Below are 13,295 nucleotides of genomic sequence, written 5' to 3'. Positions count from 1 at the left end.
CTTTCCACGGGAGAAAAAGACAACGAATTCCAAGCACAGGAGGGGTCGCGGAGGGAAGTTACCTGCTCTCCTGCTGGGGGCTGGCAGCGGCACCAGACTCACCCCCGGCTGGCCGTCGGGACTGGTTTTGTTTGGTTTTTCTCCCGGGAGGAAGCACCAGTTCCGAGCAAAGCGAAGTGCCGCGGAGAAGGGCCGGGAGGAGATGCGGCCGCAGCGCTGGCCCCGGGACCCCCGGGGGAGGGACCACTCGGGGCCATGGCTACGGAAGGAACCCCAGGAGAGGCTGCGGGATTTAGCTGCGGGAGTCGGGACCCCTCCCCGGGGGCCTCCTCCTCCCGCCGGGGGAGAGGGGCCGGGCGGGCCCCTCCGGGGGGGGGGCGACAGCCCTATATATTGCCAAGCGGCTCGGGACCGACCTCCCCATCGCGGGGAGCTGCCGCCGAGCCTGCCCCCCTCCCCTTCCCCTCCCTTTCCCCTTCCCCTCCCCTCGGGGGGGGCTCTTTCTCCCGCCGCTCCCCCCCAGCCTCCTCCAGGAGGAGGAGGAGGAGGAAGGCGAGGGCCGTATATGAACGCGGCCGGCTTTCCCTGCCTGCGAGGCATGTGCACGCTGCCGGCGCCCAGCCCCGCGGCCAGCCCCGGCTCCCCCGGGCCGCCGCGGGGGTCTCCGCAGGCGCCGCCGGTGAAGCCGGAGCCGCGGGGCACCGGGAGCAGCCCGGCCCCGCCGCCGCCGCCCGAGGAGCCGCCGCCGCCCGCCGGGGGCCGCCGGAGGAAGCGGCCGGTGCAGCGGGGCAAGCCCCCGTACTCCTACATCGCCCTCATCGCCATGGCCATCGCCAACGCCGCCGAGAGGAAGCTCACCTTGGGGGGCATCTACAAGTTCATCACCGAGCGTTTCCCCTTCTACCGGGAGAACCCAAAGAAGTGGCAGAACAGCATCCGCCACAACCTCACCCTCAACGACTGCTTCGTCAAGATCCCCCGGGAGCCCGGGCATCCCGGCAAGGGCAACTACTGGACGCTGGATCCGGCCGCAGAGGACATGTTCGACAACGGGAGCTTCCTGCGCCGGAGGAAGCGCTTCAAGCGCACCGACATCACCACCTACCCCGGCTACATGCAGAACTCCAGCGCCTTCACGCCCCCGCCCGCCGGCCGCCCCTCGGCACCCGCGGCTCCCTACCCCAACGCCCTCTGCTCGCCCGGCTACGGCCCCCAGCTCTCCAGCGCCGTCTTCCACCCCTACGCGGCCGGGGCAGCGCCGCCGGCCCAGCATCCCAGGATGTTCAGCATCGACAGCCTCATCAGCGGGCAGCAGGCCCTGCAACCCTCACCGCCCTCCGAGCTGGGCCACCCATCGCTGGGCTTGCCCGGAGCCGAGCTGGCTCCTGCCTGCTCTGCCGGCGGCTCCGAGCCTCCCTGCTTCCAGGCGCAGCCCGTCAGCCCCGGCTTGTTGGGCCGGGCCGGCCCCAACTCCCTGGCGTACCCCTATGCCGCCTCGCCGCCGCACCTGCCCGTGGCTCAGGGCAGCTACTCGCCCAGCAGCCCGCAGCTCTACGGGGCTCCCAACAGACTGACCCTGCCGGCCATGCGGGCCCCGGCCTGTGCCGAGCACGGCGAGCAGCTCCTGGGGCTCTCCGCCTCACCCCTGGGCCAGTTCGGCTCCAGCAACACCTACATGAGACAGCCCAACTTCCCCGCCGGCCTGGAGCGGTACATGTGATGGATGGGGCTGAGGGGGCTCGGCCGGGCATCCCCAGGCTCCCACGAGCGGCTCTGGGCAAGCGGACCTCTCCCTCCGGTGGGGGTCAGCTGGGGTGAAGTCAGGGGTGCCCGGCCTCAGGCTGTGTGCAGACACACACGTGTGGGGGGACTCAATTCCTCTCTCTCCCAGCTTATTCTGAAACGGAGGCGAGGCGATGTGTGCATCTGCTCCGTTCCTTCCCGGAAAAGGTGTTCTCTGGCTGCATCCGCCAGGCAGGGCTCCCCACGCGTGCCCTTGTGCCCAGCCTGCCCCCGGGGATGCCGCCTGCAGCGGGGCACCCCAGGGCGAGCAGGGGCACACTCAGGAGCTGGGTGCGTGGTGCAACATGCAGGAACTCTCCCTCAGATGGGCTTTCTCCTCTCTTCCCTGAGTGCCTCCCGTGTAACTGGAATGAAAGCGATCCAACCCCCCTCCCCCCTCAAACCACTAAACAAATTCACTGGATTTTAAATGAATATTTAAGTTGTTTATCATTTCCTTTCCCTGTAGGAAAAGAACCCCCAACTTGACTACTTCTTTTTACTATTTTTAAAAAAATTACTTTTATTGTTAGAAAGGACTTTTTTAAAATAAAGCTTTTTCTTCCAACATGACCTTTTTCTTCCAACATGCTGTTCCTCTGGCTCTGGACGGATCTTGGCAAGAGGAAATTATAGTCTTGTAGCTGGTGGGAGACAGATTCGTGCTGCTGTTGTGACACTGCCACATCTTACATTTTTAGTGACTCTTCTTAAAGGTCTCTATTTCATTATGATTTTCTTAAAACCAAATGGTAATTCCTACAAGGCTTGTCCATGCAGCTCTTACTGGACTTGATAGTTTCCATCTGCGTAAAGAGAATGTGTCTTCCCTCCAAGGAATCCCTTGCAGGTGAAATTCTGATTTAGCCCATCAAATTGGGAGATCACAGCTTTTCTTCCTAGCAACAAAATCAATTAAAATTCTAACCTGTTCACTGGCTAGGCTGCTGCTATTTATTTGCAGGACTCCCAACCACACCACCTGACAAGGTTTGAAGGGAGATTTCCCCATCCCCAGATTTAGATTTCTTTTAGAATTTAAACAACCTTTGGGTAAATGTGCCAGACTAGTATTTCTCTCCCTTTTTTCAAGAGTATCTTCCAAAGCAGAGCAGTTTTCTGTGGTCCCTATTGCATTTTCCTCTCTAAGGAGTTGGAAGTCGTCTGATCTTCGGTGTAAACCAGCATTTCATTCCCCAGCTGCTGGGTATGATCAAAAGCTGGTATGCTGGCAGGTACCCACGGAATCAGCTTTTGTCCACAGCTTACGACCTTGTGGCTTTTCATTCTTTCATTCTATGTACTCCACAGAATTGGAAAGTGAGTTTAGTATGAGAGTGGAGGGAAGAACATGCTTTTTTTCTTCTTGGTTGCCATAAAATTTGGCCTCAATCTGTCTCTAAAAGCTGGCCTGCCATCTTCAGCTGAGTTGCTGAGTGCTGAATCTCCTCTCTGGTCCTTCCAGCTTTACTGGGATGCAGCAGCTTCTGTGCTTTTCCCTGGCAATAACCCTGCTCAGAAAGGGCGTTGTGAAAGAACTTACCCCTTGAAATACTTTGGCTCTCTCCACACGATATCTATAGGCAGACGTCTTCTGGCTAATGGAAATTTGCAACGTGCCATGCCTGCCTGTGACATATTGTCTGCAGAGATCACTCAGGGGGGTGCTGAAATAATCACTTGCAAAGGACAGTCAGCAGAAAGGACATTTGTCATAGCTCACATTCATTCCCAGGGCCCGATCCTGCAATGTTTTGCTAACAAAAGAACTTTTGAAATCTTGCCTAAGTACCCAGGGTGTCAGAGCCAGACTTGTGCCAGAGGCGCTGGGTCTGCTTGGATGGGGCTGTGACCCCACGGGGTTTGCACCCTGAGCAGGAGGGCTGCTGAGGCAGAGGAGAACCAGGTACTGGCATGAAATAAAAACAATATTGGCTGTAGGGTGTGGGCAGGAGATGCTGTGGTTCTGCCTGGGTGGGATGCCCTGGGAAGAGCTGGCCAAGCCATGACAATTCAGACCAAACCGAGCTGGCTCTTCCCCGATCACCTTGGAGACTCGCAGCAGCAGGCAGCTGCTGTTGGAAAGGGCTTTCCGAGTTCCTGGTGTCTCTGAGTGTTAACTCAGGTGCTGGTGGAGCCGTGAGGGCTGGGCTGAAGCGGGGCTGGGATGTGGCTTGCTCCTGTCCCCCAGCTGCCTGTGCCCTCCTGCTATGGGGCTTTCGGAGAGTGGCATGCAGCTGCAGATTTAGGGATGTGTCTGCAAGAGATCCACCCCTGCGCCTGTGCAAGAGGGGTCTCTCCAGCCAAGGCGGCTCTGGTGTGAAGTGTGTCACCACAGCGGACTGACTCCCTGAAAACCCGGCTTGGAGAGAGCGGGCCATCCTATCCTGATGTGTTGGGACAACCCCTGGCGGGCAGCACTGGGTCGCGCATCTTCCCTGGTATATCCCTGTCTGCCCGACAGCCCCAGCCCAGAGCCCCCGGCAAGCATCAATAAACCACCCTCACCGCGGGCCTTGCACTGCCAGACGGCTGGAAAACGCGGGGAACAAACCGCTTTTCTTCTCTCTCCTGTAGATATTAATCCTCACATGCACAGAACTCTGGCAACTTGTATTGTGATTGTCATTAAACTAATGCCTTAAGAGTGTCCTCTTGGTTAAGTTAATGTATCCCAACGAGGCTTTTAAGCTTCCATTTCAAAGCTTTGTTTACAGTTAGGGTGAATCTAGCAAATGAGTAGGATTAAGGTGTCATGTAAAGCATGAGCCTTGCTGGGACAGAGTAGTTTTAAGCTTTGTAAAGCCTGTTCTTGAGCCCTTCATCTGTTTTAGTGTGTTTTCCATGTCCCTGTTTAGTGAATAAGAGGGATTTGAATGGAACAGGAGTAATTATCACTAGGATTTCAGTTGTGAAACCAAGTCTCCTTTGAAATCCTCCCCTCTTTATTTAGGGAATTTAGGAAATATTATGTAATGACAGTTGCAACAATCTAGAGCTCACACAATAGACAGAGGCAAAACTTTCTGTGCTTTCTGAGATTGTGGAAAGAATGTCATACCTCAGGGTGAAGGCAATAGGTACTCTGGACTTCCCCGTGGTGGGGAGAGCACTGTCCCGAGCCTGTGAGCTGCTGACGGGGGAGGTGGAATTGATCCCGAGCACCAAAGAGATTTTGTGGTGATTTGGGCTATCTTCTCTGACTCCTCAGGGAATAACTCTGCAAATCAGGCTGATTTCAGATAACTCAGGCTGCAGGTTCAGAAACACACAGCTAAAACGAGCTGCTACTTTGAAAAGATGTTTGTTTTTCCCTGGGAAACTCTGGCTACTCAGGGAGGACCGACTGAGCTGCCGTGTCTGTCTGTGTACAACAGCATTCTGCGCGTTTCATGCTTGTATCACCTTCCTGCTGCTTCCAACAGGTTCAGACAAGCAGTAAGAATTGCTCTTTCCGGATTATATTCCCAAGCAAAGAGTGTTTTCCTCCCTATTACAAACAAACACAACACTAGCTGAAATTTTAGTTGAAACAAGTTTTCTGAAGAACTTAGGTCCCTCTGGTAACTTTAGTTTTTTTCCTGGATGCTGCCAGCAGTCTCAGTGCTGGGAATGTTACACCATAACTTGCTGTTGTTCTATGCAATGCTTTGCCCTTTGCAAATACACAGCTTGAAGGCGTTCAGTGATGTTTCTTGGAGGTCAGGATGGAGTCGGTAAAGCCAGATTGATGGGGAGATGGGTGCAGTGGGACAGGCAGAGATTGGCTTTGCCAGGTAATAATGAGATTTCAACGAATTAGCACCTGAGAGTCAGTACTGCCCAAACTCTGAGCTACATCCTGAATTATCGGGGGTCCATCACCACTTCTGCCACGTCACGTTTCTATCCTTTACACTGGCAAAGTTCCTACAAGGACAGGAGCAGCTGATGGAGCCGCCGTGTTTGCACGGGGCACGAGCAAGGCTGCGCTGCCCTCCGCCGCTTTGCTCCGCGGCTGTAACGCCGCGGCGGGGGGGTGGCAGGGGCGAGATGGCCCCGAGTGACAGCCGGCGTGCTCAGGCCAACACTGACCTCCAGTGGAAAGCCCTGGGAAGCCGCTGCCGGCTCCCGGGGGGGTGCTCGGCGAGTACCGGCTGCATCCCGGCCTTTGAGATCCTGTTCACCAGGGCATCAGGACATCGGGGAGTTTGGGGGGACGGTCGGGGTGAGACACCGTGAAGTTTGTTCGGGAAGGGTCGTTATCAAACACTGGTTGCTCACTCTGGGGAGGTTTTGAATGGAAAGGGTTTCTCTTCCCCTTTACCCTTCTTTTTGCACTTTTCCTAAACCATCGCTGGGCGCGGGGTACAGGGTTGGGCTGTGTTGGCTGTGCCCTGCAGCTCTTCTCTCTAGAGTGAAAATAGGGAAACTAGTGGAAGCACAGTGAGCATCAGCACCCTCGATAGAAGGGGAGGGGTTGGTGGTGACAGATCACCCCTCTGCAGCAGCCAGTCTCATTGGCAGCCTGACTTTGTGTTTGAAATGTGCTGCAGCACGATGGTTGAATGTCAGAGCTGGGAGCTGGCCTGGCTCTTAACAGCCCCCAAAGTGCCAGGCAAAGCAGCAGAGCCTGGCAGCACAACACCTACAAGCTCTTGGGAGAGAATGAGGTGCAGACATCTCACAGCCTTTGTACTGTGGTTGCTCAAGTGGTTACACTGCAGCAGTTGGGTTTATGGATGTAATGGATCAACTGTGCCATCCCAGCACCAGCAAGCAGCTCTGGCTTTTGGCAGCTCAGGGTGTTGTGCTTGTGGAGAAAAGCCATTTACATACGTGCCTGGGAAAAGTTCATTTTCCATTTGCATCAGCACTGCCGAGCCAAAGGCAGCAGGGTATGACCTCTGTAAAGGATGTCCCCAGTGGCCTCAGACATTTTTGGGTGCTTTCCATCTGCACCAAAGTAATTTCATCATGGTTTTAAAACTTTCCTGCTAATCAAGTGTTGGACACCAAATCAAATCCGTAGACCCATTTTCAGGAGGTTTCAAGTGATGTAATCTGGCTGGAGCAAATGGACCTCAAAAAGCACAAAATTGTCCAAGCTCACTGACCACCCTGGCTCTTTGCTCAGAGCAGGCTATGGGCTTCAGAGGAGGAAACAGTTCACCTGTGCACGTCAGGCACACCCAGGTCTTGGTTGTATCCTTTTCAGATGTTCTCTGCTTGAAAGACAGGAGTCTGAGTAAAGCCAAGGGGACTCTGCTGTGCCTCATTATTTTCCGTTTCAGAAAGATGCTTATATGGAGCTGTAACTCCCTCCTGAGATCATCCCATCCAGCACTCCTGTGTAACAGAGACGTGTTTATCCATGGGAAAAACAGGGTGAACAGATTGCCAAACCAACCTCATGGTTCAGAACCTTCACCCTCAAAACCCCACAAGTTTTGCCATCCCAAAGAAACAGTTAGGAGGGAACCTTTTCTTGCCAGACCTCAAACACGTCCCAGCAGAGCTTCGTGTTCCCTAGAGATGGCTAAACTGGCCGCTCGGTCAAGATGCTCCCGTCAGGTCACCGTGGAAGCGATGGCAGTGGGGCGTGGTTTTGCCTCCTGCACTGTGGGCAGCACCCACGAGGTGGCAGCCAGGTGACACCCAGGCCAGCCCCTGTGACCCACCCTCAGCTCTCCTGCCCGGACCCCACCAGCCGCAGACCCTCTCCAAGCAGCATTCGCTCCTCCCTGGTTACTCATTGTTAGGTTTTCCACAGTGTTGGTTTAAGCACGTATCCATCCTCCCCCGGCTCGAAGCCCTTTCTTTCCAGGCTGTCTGCTGCTTGGATTCTCCCCGAGCTGATGCTCACCCTCTAAGTATAATTGCAATACAAAGTAGTTTCAGAATAGCGAGCAATAGTGGCTAATTATTTGGAACAATTATACATAACAAAGACAGAGCCAAGCAGCAAGAGGGCTTAATTGTCTGGCCAAGCATGAAATAGCACAGGATTATCGCTCACAGGGGGAGGGGAGGCAACAGAGGAGAATTGCCCCATAGAATAGGCAAGAATCCAGCCTGCCCTGGGAGACAAAGTTTATTGAGGAACTTGAAAATTCCCCGTTGAAGCATCTTCTGGGATGGCAGAGAAGACATGAAAAGGATAATGACCCAGAATATGGGCTTAAGGCACAAATCCTTCCACTGACAGACTCCAGGCCTAGAGGCGCTTAAGAACATGCTTAAATTTTAAGCACATGAATAGTCCCCTTTGACGGCTCACGTGCTTAGAGTTAAGCTCAGGCATAAGTGTTTGTAGGATTGGAGCCCAGATTTTTATTGCAACTAGGCTCTTCTCGGTAATGACGGGAAATAAGAGATGTATAAAGTGCACAAGCTCCCAGGGCAGTGCCGTGGAATCCTTTGCTCCATGCGGGTGACAAGAACCTACAGTGATTCACGGCAACATCCACACCTTCCCTCCCTGCCATGGAGCTGGGGGAAAGAAGAGCACCTGTGCAGTGAGAGCAGCATCTCCAAGCCATGAGTGGAGCCTGAGAGTCCACAGGTGTGGGTAGAAGGTGAGGAGGTTGCAAAATGGAAAAAAAAGATCACCATTAAAGCCTAAAAGGTGCTGCGAGTGTTGCTGGAGTTCAGCCTTGCTTGAGAGTACCAGAGAGCAATGTCTTGGAGATCTTCTGAGATAGTGTGGAAAATGAGGATAATTTTGAGTAAAGTGATGAAAACAGATATTAAAAAATCCTGCAGAATATAAGCAAATCAATGCAATAGCAGCTCCTCTCCAAATAGTCCCTACTTAGGCATGCAGCTGTTTTTCTGCAGAATAAGGTTTTTCTCATGTAAGATTTTCCCTGCTCTTTCTCCATCTCCGAAGGTTTTGTTTTTTCCAAGGCTTCCCATTTTTACAAGACAGCTACCTGCTGGGCAGCAGCACTTGTCCCTCTGCTTGAACCTAGATCACTGTTTTTCAATTGTCTTTAGGGTTGGAAGGATTTGTTTTTGTTAGCAGTGCAACAGCCTTGTGCTGGTGACTGCAGATGTGCTACAGCGGTGGTGGTAGGAGAAGTGAAAGGTGTGGGATACCGGTGCTGTGAGCTTCAGTGGGCTGACTGAGCACAGAAGCCATGGATGTCCCCTGTCCCAGACCTACAGCCATGCCTGAAGGTCTGGATGAGGGTGCCCATGCCAGCAGCAGCATGTGAGGGCAGTCCAGCCTGGGGATGTAGCTGTGGAGGAGATCTTTCCTTGGGAAAAATGAGTGGACATGTGGATCTGCCCCACAGGAGGCCAGGCTCCCCTTCCCACTGTTGACTGTACTCTGCACACCCCTGTCAGCCCCCAAGGGCTCCACAGGGATGTGCTCCACAGGATGGGAGCTGCTGGTGGCCCCACCACTGCCTCCCTCAGTGCACCTGGCACCTCAGCTGCGGCTTGGCCATCCTCACCCCTGGGTCCTGGCCTGCTGGCAGCCCCTGGAGGGCATTACATGATCCATCCAGCCTCCTTGTCCGGCCGTATGTGCCGCCTCCCGGCCGTTCCCAGGCGCAGACACGTGCTGCGGAAATTCCCACGTTGCCTTTTTCTCCTTTATGCCCGTACAGGGCGGGGAAGGGGGGACTGGGCAGCTGACATCAGCTCTGGGGAAGGGTCAGGCCAGCTGGTGCCAGTGTGAGCTGGGATGTCCCTCAAGCGCTCAGGACCTTCCCAAACCACCATCGCCAGCCCGCCACGACGCGCCAGTGCAGCAGCTCAGAGCAGCGGGGCACGGGTGGAGGATTTTCTCCGAAGCCAGAGGTTAATTACGCTTTATTGGATAATTTTCAGCTGCCAGTGCTGGCAATAAAAGGGATTTCCTCTAGATGGCACGCTTATCTCTGCGCTGGGAGGGAAGCCCACCAGCCTGCATCCCCTGCAGGACCCCAGCGCCGTGTTTTCAGGGAACAGATACCTTATGTCCTCTTGCATCACAATTTGAATGCTCAATAGCTAGACTATACAAAAGCCTGGAAAATGGCAATAAGAAAAGGGATTTTGTATTGAGCACTGTTGGGATGCAGTTAGCTGGGTGATGCTAAATATCCATCTTGAAGAAATCATAGAAATTTCCAAGTAACATAAAGCCAGATGCGAAACATCAGCCTTTTCCTCATCAGCCCTCAGTGCTGCATCTTCCATGTGAGTGATCCATTTTCCTCTTCCCAGCAAGAATAAGCAGAGGTTTACCTGCAGTAAGTGAAAGAAGTGGGGATGTGTGTGTATGTGAAGCCTCAACACCCCCAGAGTGGCTGGATTAATTTTAATCTATGTGTTGACAGGTTTCCCCCCTGTGCAGCTCAGGGTAGCAATTTCTTCTGGTGGTTTGAGGAAAGGAACAGAAGTTCACACCCCTCTGGAGCTGAGATTCGCCCTTCTGTGCAGATTCAGCCACAACATTTTAAGTGGTTTAATATTTTTTCTACCTGACAGTCCTTCACTAAATAACACGAGAGGGTTAAGGGCTTTGGTTCTGCCTCTGCTTCTCTGCATATGTGAGATGCCTCATAATTCTTCCCCTACTTTAGCTTGCAACTTTTTTTTTCTCTCTGTTTATTCAATTCCTTCCAAAGATGGGAACAGGGAAAAGGAGCCCTGTGCTGTATTTCTGTGCAATCTTATGTAAGGTCAAGCGGCAAAATATATTTCTGAAGCTCTTTGCGAGGCAGCTCCACAGATAGGAGCATGTACATGCAGGGCTGATTTTTCAGAAGGATACAGAAGATGGACCCAGATCTCATCCCCAGCTGGAGATTGCTGGATACTTCCACAAGGACTTCTATCCCCAGCCTTTTCCTACACGGGGAAAAAAAAAGAAAAAAAAAGCTTTTTATACTGATCAAGCTATATTCCCGTAATTTTCCACCTTCTCTGTCATTTCCTCCTCTGAAGGCCCTCTCTGTATTGCTTCTGGCACCCAAGTTGAAGGTCCTCGACTGGCACTTTTGGCAGAAGTGGACTTTTGTGATCTCAGTGGGTGAAGTGGGCATGAGTTGCTGAACTGCTGAATGCAGAAAACTCAGCATCAGGGATTTCCTGGACAAATTTGGTGTGATCAGATGCTAACATGGAAAACCTGGGCTAAGAAACATCATCATGAGTTTCTAAATCCTTGTGGATCTGGTCATTTATTTAGGTTCTTGCACTGGTGCACCCACTTTTGGAAAATCTGATGCCCTCCCACATATATCTCTCACCTCCCAAAAAAACCCTAAAAATACTTCCTTCTATTTTCAGGGGATTTTGGAAAGAATGAAGTGATTTAGCAGGCTTGTTTTCACAGGGATATTTTTCCTTGTGTGGTAGGCACAGTTACCAGGCTGTTCTACACACATTGCCATGTGCCAGAGCATAATTGCTTTCCACTTGCATCGGCCTTTGGCTGATGTGTTTTTTATGGCAACCAGGAGAGCTGGCTTTGGTGAGTCTCAAAAGTGCACCTGGTGGTTTATGGCTTGAAGTCACTGTGTTCCTCTGAGTCATGTAAGTGTGTGTATCTCTTTTCATGTCAGGTCGCTGAAGAGTGGTACGAAAAAAAGGCTCAGAGCAAGACAGAGTTAATCAGTTGAGCGTTAAGCTGTGTATGAGCTCGCCTAGTGGGCTTCAAACTCACAAGGGATGGGATCAGTTTTGAAGAGAAAGCAGGAGGCAAAGTTTTGGAACGGCAAGCCCAAAACTAAGGTCTAAAAGTCAGATCACAGCACTTAACTAAACATGTTTTTAATGTTTCCCACTTGTCCGAAGAGCAGAAAAGACAGGGATAATTGTGCTTCAAAGTTTCATGGGAACTCAGCTCTGAACGTAGGGTTCCTGGGAAAAGGCTTCGTTGTAATCCAGGCCTTTTTTTGGTGTGGATTTTGATACACCTACATTTGAACAGTCAAGTCAACAAACCCGAGCTGTCCAACATCTGAACGCTGCAGGGATGGATTTTGGCACTTGGCTCCGGTGGTTTCCAATCTGGGAATTTCATATATCTCTCACTATCTGTCACCACCATTCCCACCGACCTCCCTGTGCCGGGAGCTCGTGGTGTGCAGGCTGCAAACTGATCTTTGCAAGCTGGGAGCTGGCAGTGCGGGGCTGGGAAAAGGGTTGAACTGCAGGGAGCACTGAAGGTCTGAGCCTTGGATATGGAAAGGAGAGAAATAATATCAAAGGAAATCACATAAGTGGAAAAAGAGCCCCCTGGGGCAGCCCAGGCAGCAGCAGGTCTGTCTTGTTCATGTTTTCAGAGAAGTTAGAGGTCAGCCAAGCTTGATAACGAGGTAATAAAGAAAAATCCATCACTGAGCCTTGGGGGACTTGTAGATGCGGTTCTCATCAGCATAAACGAATTTAGATACTGCTCGGCAGAAGCAACAAGAACGATTATGGATCACAAACCCAACAGATCCTCTGGAAGGGTCTGCGAGCAACATCGGCCGGGCTGGAGCTGAACATTCCACAGTTCCCGAGGGCTTCTCTTCCCGGTGCTCTCTCCCCGCTAAACCCCGGCGCCGGGAGATGCTGCGGGCTGGAGCAGCTCCCTTAGGCGTGGGCAGGACCGGTGCCAGGGCAGGAGCAGCGATCGCACCCTGCGGGGCTCCGTGCCTCGTGTTCTGCCCTCCGACTGCACCCCGCACCAAATGGGCGGGCGGTCAGGGGAAGAGTTTTTCCCTGTGGGGAAAAAAACCCGAAGGCGTCTGATCGTTGTGGTTGGTTTTGCCGCTTTCAGGAGCTTCCACCCGGGCGGAGGCACTGGGACACCCGGGGGGAAAACCTCGGCGGTGGGGATCCACCTGCTGAAGCCGTCAGCAGGGCATCAAACACCGACCCCACACGCCTGGATCAAAGAGCTCATTAAGACAGGCGGGAAAGACAGTGGAAATCAATTTCAAGGAGGGAAAAAAAAAAAAAAATCATAATGATTGGTTGATTGCTGTTCGCCAATCAGTTGATGGCCTTTATTTTTTCCCCCTACTTTTGAGACTTTTTTGAGACTCTCCACTCCGGCAGCACTCACCCCCACGCACGTTTGATTCCGCAATTTAACGTGAAATGTAAAGCAGAGTTGGGTTCAAAAGGGAAGCGAGGCTGTCTGTAAGGAAATACTGCAGAAAGGAAAGCAGAAAAATTAAAAATCTGCCCAAGGAAAAAAGCCTCCTTCCCAGCCTAGCATGCCCGAGCTCAGCGGGGCGATGACAGAGCAATCTTTTCGGGTAGATCAATAGGGATTTTCTTTCGGGAGACCACATCACTTCTTATCCCGGCGCACATTTAAACGCGCCCGTGGCTCCGTGTGCGGGTGCACGGCCGGGACTGTGTGCGTGTGTGTGTGTGTGTGCGCGCACCGTGTCTGGGACCCGACCGTCTGGTTTATTTCAGTCCGGAGTTTCCCTTTTCTAAATAATCTCGGGACGAGTGTAGTTTAGGCACTTTTCCTCGTTTTGATTTGTTTCTGCAGCCGATCTTGCGTGGCAAAGCCGAGGCTGAGACCGACT

At 52.8% G+C, this 13,295-nt stretch overlaps 1 protein-coding gene across 1 annotated transcript; it reads left to right on the top strand.

Moving 5' to 3' along the window:
- Positions 1 to 565: 565 nt before the first annotated feature.
- FOXE3 (forkhead box E3) lies at positions 566 to 1,720 on the top strand. The gene has a single exon (XM_040073336.2). The coding sequence runs from the start codon at positions 566 to 568 to the stop codon at positions 1,718 to 1,720; it is 1,155 nt and encodes a 384-aa protein (XP_039929270.2).
- The last annotated feature ends 11,575 nt before the right edge of the window (positions 1,721 to 13,295 follow it).

Source organism: Hirundo rustica, chromosome 9 (assembly GCF_015227805.2).
Source record: "Hirundo rustica isolate bHirRus1 chromosome 9, bHirRus1.pri.v3, whole genome shotgun sequence".
Taxonomy (NCBI): domain Eukaryota; kingdom Metazoa; phylum Chordata; class Aves; order Passeriformes; family Hirundinidae; genus Hirundo; species Hirundo rustica.
Note: the sequence above shows the minus strand (reverse complement) of the source record. Positions and strands in the feature narration are given on the sequence as shown.